The sequence below is a fragment of the Scylla paramamosain genome, chromosome 32, assembly GCF_035594125.1.
Source record: "Scylla paramamosain isolate STU-SP2022 chromosome 32, ASM3559412v1, whole genome shotgun sequence".
NCBI lineage: Eukaryota > Metazoa > Arthropoda > Malacostraca > Decapoda > Portunidae > Scylla > Scylla paramamosain.
In genome coordinates, this window is record NC_087182.1 from 18,252,381 (window position 1) to 18,259,880 (window position 7,500).

Below are 7,500 nucleotides of genomic sequence, written 5' to 3' on the forward strand. Positions count from 1 at the left end.
ACACACACACACACACACACACACACAGACACACACACAAGATAACGAAATAAGGAAACGAAGCAAACCAAAACTTTCTCAGACTGAGAACAAACACAACATGCTGAGTAAAGCTAATGGTCTCTCTCTCTCTCTCTCTCTCTCTCTCTCTCTCTCTCTCTCTCTCTCTCTCTCTCTCTCTCTCTCTCTACAGTGCCGTGCCCCTGAAGACACAGACAACCATGGCAGACCCGGGGCAGACCACTCTCTTCGCCCTCTCGTCATCAGCAGTAGTTTAGCATTCCAACTGTCCATAGGTCTGTCCATAAACCTTTTATTTCATTTATTTATTTATTATGTATGAGAGTTACTGGCCAAAGACAATAAAAATATTAAAGGGGAAAAAAGGTCCATTCGGGTGCCATTTTCTAAGACTGCCGAAAAGGAGAGATCAAAGTAAAAGGAAGATAAGTGTCTTGAAAACTCCCTCCTGACAGTTTCAAGTCATAGAAAGAAGGAAATAGAGAAGCAGCCAGGGAGTTTCAGAGTTTACCAGAGAAAGGGATGAGTGACTGAGAATACTGGCTAACTCTTGCATTAGAGGTGGACAGAACAGGGGTGAGACAAAGTAGAAAGTGTAGTAAATGTGTAGCGGGACACAAGTCACCGCTCCCTTCGCTACAAATGTACATGGTTAGCAAGATCGGAAGAGCAGTTAGCGTGAAAATAGCGGCAGAAAATAGGCAGTAGAAGACTGTAAGAGATGCAACACTGCGGCGATGAGAGAGACTAAAGACAATCTATTTAGGTCCCCTCTTACGGAATCCACAAACACCAAAACGCTTCATCATCATTTCACCATTCGTATCACAGCATCACCTATCACGCTCCATTACAAACACGGCGATAAGAGATGATAAGAGGCTGCGCTGCATACACCCGCTATATATCTTAGGTCACGTTAATTTACACCTGTCAGACACCTGCCATATATCTTACGGCATTACATTATTACTGTACTGGTAAACTTAATAGGTTAAAGGGCCATAGTTGAAAAGATACGAGTTTTTAAGGGTTCTAGTGACACATTGACAAGATTTCTACATTACTAACAGGGAAAAGTCTTGAAACATTTCCGCGCCGCATCCTACATTACTTTCAAAAGGCTCTAGTTGAAAAGACACGGGTTTTTGAGGGTGCTTTTACGGTTCTAGTGACAGACTGACAAGATTTCTACACTACTAACAGGGGAAACAGTCTTGAGAACCTGGCTAATCATCTGTGTGGCCTTTAAAAATAGTAGTGGTGAGAGACAGAGAGAACAGAGAGAGCAGAGGGTCCCTGAATAATGAGGAAGGCTGGAGATTACAGTGCATGTCTGTTAACCTGCTTTTTCTCCGCAATCAAGGTATACAGTCACCCTTAAAAGTTTGCTATGTATAAGTGCTGTGACAGGTGACTTCTACGAGGTAAGTCTGGTTCTTCAGAGGAGTACGTGGGCTGATAACATTACCTTTAATCACTCTCCTTAAGAAGTACTCGTAAATTCAACTAAGTCATGGCATTTTTTTTTCTATTAGTTATCAAGGGTAGATCTTGGGGTTATTTGTACTTGTTTTTATTGAGTATGATAATAGTGGTAGTAATGCTAATGATAGTAGTAGTAGTAGTAGTAGTAGTAGTAGTAGTAGTAAGGAGGAAGAGAAGAGAGGAGAGGAAAAGGAAACGAAGGTAGAGAAGAGAAGAGGAAGAGGATGAGACACAAAGAAGAAAATAACAAGAAACAAAAACAAGAATTAATCAAACCTCAACTTACACTAACGATCCAATCACCTAGTCTAGACCCACCCACACATACAATAATCTTCACTTCCAACCCTTTAGCTACAGGAGGGTCAACAAGGCGAGCTGAACATCATATTCCGGCCAAGCAAGGTCTGAATATTTGGCACCACCACCACCACCACCACTACCACAGCCAAAGGGAGACAGGGAGACAAAAACAAACACACCAGTACTCAACCTTACTCTAGTACTGAAAATAAACTATCTGACCTCGTGTGAATAATATTGGGAGGCCATGGTACGTATATATTATCTCTCTCTCTCTCTCTCTCTCTCTCTCTCTCTCTCTCTCTCTCTCTCTCTCTCTCTCTCTCTCTCTCTAGCTTATAAACACACTACCATTAACTTCATCATCTTATTTTTTTTTCTTCAACACACGTATTTTCTTCTTTACTGGCTTTTCTCAAGGTCTGTAGTAGTAGTAGTAGTAGTAGTAGTAGTAGTAGTAGTAGTAGTAGTAGTAGTAGTAGTAGTAGTAGTAGTAGTAGTAGTAGTTCTTGTTGTTGTTGTTGTTGTTGTTGTAGTGGTGGTGGTACTTCAACAACTAGGTCCTATTACCACAACAACAACAACAACAACAACAACAACAACAACAACAACAACAACTACTACTACTACTACTACTACTACTACTACTACTACTATTGCCATCGTAAAGGAGTCTATTTGCTCCTCACTTTGTTCAAGTCCGTTAGTATGTACGTATGTTTGTTTGATTATCTGTACCGTTTGAGACAGTGGTGGTGGTGGGGTGGTGGTGGTGGTAGTGGTGGCGGTGGTGGTGGTGGTGGTGAAGCAGAGTAAAGAATAGGATTGCAAGGAGGAGGAGGAGGAGGAGGAGGAGGAGGAGGAGGAGGAGGAGGAGGAGGAGGAGGAGGAGGAGGAGGAGGTAGTAACAGAAGACAACGAAAACAAAGATGAAGAACAAAAAGACGAGAGAGAGAGAGAGAGAGAGAGAGAGAGAGAGAGAGAGAGAGAGAGAGAGAGAGAGAGAGAGAGAGAAAGAGAATAAGAAGAATAATAACAAGATGGCAGGCGATATGAAACAAGAGAGAAAGAACAACAAAAGCAATAAAAAGACTCAGCAGGGAGGGAGAAGAAGGGCAAGGAAGGATAAGAAAAAGCAAACAATGTCACCTACACTACCATGACGAGGATGACAGACAATAAGAGGCTGCTGGGCTGACCATTGTGCGTGACGTGACGTGAGGCAACAACCCAAGAGCACCTGCAGCGGGGAAACTGTAGCGGTGGTGGTGGTGGAGGTGGCGGTGGTGGTAGTAGTAGTAGTAGTAGTAGTAGTAGTAGTAGTAGTAGTAGTAGTAGTAGTAGTAGTAGTAGTAGTAGTAGTAGTAGTTGTTGTTGTTGTTAAGTTGTAGAATCAGTTTTGTAGTAGTAGTAGTAGTAGTAGTAGTAGTAGTAGTAGTAGTAGTGGAGGAGCAGTGTATGTAATATTGCAGTAGTTGTGGTAGTTGAATTCTTGTAAGGTGGTGGTGGTGGTGGTAGTACTAGTAGTAGTAGTAGTAGTAGTAGTAGTAGTAGTAGTAGTAGTAGTAGTAGTAGTAGTAGTAGTAGTAGTAGTCAGGAATACTACCAAGAATAACAGTAAACAACAACAACAACAACAACAACAACAACAACAACACACACACACACACACACACACACACACACACACACACACACACACACACACACACACACAACTTCAATAGTAAGCCACCACGTATACACAGATGACTCCACCCTCAACACACACACACACACACACACACACACACACACATACTGACCCCCTCTTCTGTATTCAGATGATAAGATAATAACTATCCCCGTGATAAGTGTGTGCTGACCAGGTGTCCCAGATGAGAGAGAGAGAGAGAGAGAGAGAGAGAGAGAGAGAGAGAGAGAGAGAGAGAGAGAGAGAGAGAGAGAGAGAGAGAGAGAGAGAGAGAGAACACTGGCTAATAGAAAAATTACTTGACAATGAACGAAAAGAAAGAACCAGGAAAGAGAACAAAGAGATAAAAAGATGATATAGGAGAGAGAGAGAGAGAGAGAGAGAGAGAGAGAGAGAGAGAGAGAGAGAGAGAGAGAGAGAGAGAGAGAGAGAGAGAGAGAGAGAGAGGGGTAATCCCTAGTGATGTCGTAATGTCAGAACTAAACAAATATTACTACCTTAATTTACTAGTTTCATAATACTCTTAAGTTATTATAAGTTTAATTGCAATATTTATAAATTTGTGTATTTTAAACTAATAAATAAATAAATAAATAAATGCAAACCATCACAATTTTCTTTAACATAATTATTTTACCGTTACATAATATGACAAAAGTATATTATGAATCCAAGACACATCCATAAGAATTAAGTGTGTGTGTGTGTGTGTGTGTGTGTGTGTGTGTGTGTGTGTGTGTGTGTGTGTGTGTGTGTGTCTGTGTGTGTGTGAATGGCCCCTTTAATGAAGCAATAAATGAGACTGATTTACATAAAGAAGAGTAGTGAAGTTTTTGATAATGCAGGAAGTGGAACAAAAAAAAAATAATAATAATAATAAATCATTGCAAACTAATATAATAAATTTCACCCAATGAGGAAAAATAAAATAAAAAATAAACTAACATGACTAACACCAATAACACACGCTTAAACAGCCAGGAAAGAGCCACTATTCATAACACACACTGGTGGTGGTCGAGGTGTCAGTGCCAATACAAGAAAAACAATAATTTCACTTTCAAATTAAACAAAAACAACAACAACAACAAACCCAATCCATAACCTGACCTCTCTAGCCCCAATAACACAAGTCTAACTAATAACACTTATCTAAATAACCCAGAGAAAAGTCGACTGTTATAATAAACACTAATGGTGGTCGAGATGTCAGTGCCAACACAATAAGAACACAATAATTTAACTTTCAAATTAAACAAAACAAACCAAACCATAAGCTAATTTCACTAACCCCAATAACACAAGTCTAACTAATAACACATATCTAAATAGCCCAGAAACAGCCGACCGTCATACCACACTGGTGGTGGTCGAGGTGGTGATGGTGGTGGTAGTGCCAGAGAGAGCAGACCCTGACACCACCACCACCACCACAGTCGCCGCCACCACCGCCCGGCACTCCCTAAACACAGCCCACACCTTCTCCCACGCCCCTGCACACCATAGCACTGTAATCCTGCATAGTTTGAGGTTTGCGCTGTACTCACCGGGCAGAATGCAGCAAGGGAGAGCACAGCGGTGAGCAATAAGCCCGCTGTTCTGGACATACGAGATCGAGAGAGATCCATTTTGCCTCCCGTTTTTCTCTCCTTACTCTCCCAGCTTCTCTCACCCTCTCTCTGCCTCCAGCTACCAGGCATGTACGCACTTATACCAGTTATGAGTCTCACTTGTATCCAGTAACCATCACAGGGTCTAGGGAGGCGGTTAATGCGGGATACACTAATAATGTTGAGAGGAGACGCGACGTCTGTCTTCCCCCGTTTCGCCAGGAATACTGAGCTGCGTGCGCGCGTGACGGAATATATATATACGTCATAGTTTGTAGTGCCAGTTCGAAATATCCTCCCCTCTATTTCTATGAACTTCAAGACGTCTACTACCATATAAAAGTGATTCAAACCCACTCTTTATTCAGGTCTGTCCTGTTAAAATTGACTACTATTCATAAGGAGGCTGGTAAGAGGTAAAGGGACTTAGAAACAAGAATAAGTTTGCGGAAAGATGGGGAGTGTTGCAGGAGTTGGTAGTAATAAATATATGAGTCATACCTCTCTTCTCCTCTAATCTCCTTTTTCCGTCTCACAAGTGTCAAAAGTTACTCCCATATGCTTTCGTCTTCTAGTACATGTCCTTTTTAGTCATTCCCGTTCATCGTATCTAATGTTATTCCTTTCCTTGTTATTCCGTAGCTTCATCTTTCTGTTTCTTTTGATATTTTATCAGTCATCCCTTTAAGTAAAAAAAAAAAAAAAAAGCACCCACTATCCTTCATATATTAGTATTCTCCAATCCCTTCTGTTCATTTTATTTTATTTCATCCCTCCCATTCTCCGTATCATTGTCAAAAGTCCATCTCATCATCTCCGGCTCCCTCTCGATCTTTTCTTTCAGTTACCCCTTGAAAGCAAAAAGAAGAACGGAAAAATGTATCGTATTTTTTTTCTCCTAATATGTTTTTTTTTTTTCTACAATTCCTTATACGTCTCTCTGCCTCCCTTCGATCTTTTCCATGAGTCAATCCTTGATAGCAATAAAAAAAGAATATAAAACCATATTAATGTCATTTCCCCTCCCCCTTCTCTATTCTCTATGTATTTCTCCCTATTTTTTTTACTCCCCGTTCCCATTGCATTTCTTCATCTTTTTTTCTTATCGTTTTTTTTTTCCATAAGTTACCCCTGAAAAAAAAGGGAGAACGAAGAAGTGTCTCGTTCTGCAGCCATTTCTTACCCCTATTCCCTTCCTACGTAAGGATGAGGATGCAATATTAGTGGCGTCAAGGTGATGAGGCAAGGCGCTTTTTTTATTGTTTCAGTGCAGCCGCGCCTCGGAATATGACAAGACAATGGTGATGGACAGGAGGTGAAGCAAGGAGAGGTTTGGCAAAGAATAGAGAATGAAAAGCATATAGAAGAAAGAAAAGATAATGATGAAAGTTTAGCATAGAAATTAAGACGAAAGAGAAGAAAATATAGTCGAATAAAAAAAAAAAACATATGTGGAGAGAGAGAGAGAGAGAGAGAGAGAGAGAGAGAGAGAGAGAGAGAGAGAGAGAGAGAGAGAGAGAGAGAGAGAGAGAACAAAAACATAATATACAAATTTATCTTTCAATTTCCCTTAATTAACGTGCCGCCTTACTGCTGTTATCATTTCTCCTTTCTTTACCCCCCCTCTCTCTCTCTCTCTCTCTCTCTCTCTCTCTCTCTCTCTCTCTCTCTCTCTCATTTGCTTCTTGCTTCCATTGAGTTTATTCTTTATGTTTCTATCTTTTTTTTCTTTCTATCTTTCTCTTACGTGCGCATTCTTTATCAGATGTTTGACTTCCTTCCTCTCCAGATTTTTCCTTTTCTCTTTTGCCGTACTATCATCTCTGTTATCTCTTTTTTTCTATGTATTTTTATGTTCCATGATGTCTCTCTCTCTCTCTCTCTCTCTCTCTCTCTCTCTCTCTCTCTCTCTCTCTCTCTCTCTCTCTCTCTCTCTCTGCTAATTTTTCTGTAAGCTACGTACGTACAATATACACATTACGTTCCCAGCTCAGTTCAAGGTCTCTTACTAATGAATAACTCGAAGCTACAGCGAGCAGATTATAAATATTGAGTTTCTTTTTTATGCCTAGCCAAGGAAGGGTACCAGTGATGATGATGATGATGATGATGGTGATGATGATGATGATGACGATGATGGTGACTGTGCTATGATGTCCGTGTCTTTGCTTATATTTATGTCAATGACGGAGTGCGTGTAGTTATTATGTGATTAGTTGTGTGTGTGTGTGTGTGTGTGTGTGTGTGTGTGTGTGTGTGTGTGTTTGAAGGTCAAGGCAACTCATCTTGTGTACGCCTTATGGGCACACACACACACACACACACACACACACACACACACACACACACACACACACACCGTTTATTATTATTATTATTATTATT

General features: G+C 40.6%; 1 protein-coding gene across 1 annotated transcript in view; it reads right to left on the reverse strand.

Annotated features, from left to right (window-relative positions):
• LOC135089333 (NPC intracellular cholesterol transporter 1-like) overlaps positions 1-5,337 on the reverse strand; it is an 82,159-nt gene extending 76,822 nt beyond the window's left edge. The window contains exon 1 of the mRNA XM_063984876.1: positions 5,053-5,337. Within this exon, the coding sequence (XP_063840946.1) occupies positions 5,053-5,205 (153 nt within the window). The 5' untranslated portion in view covers positions 5,206-5,337. The remainder of the gene's footprint in view (positions 1-5,052) is intronic.
• Positions 5,338-7,500: the final 2,163 nt, after the last annotated feature.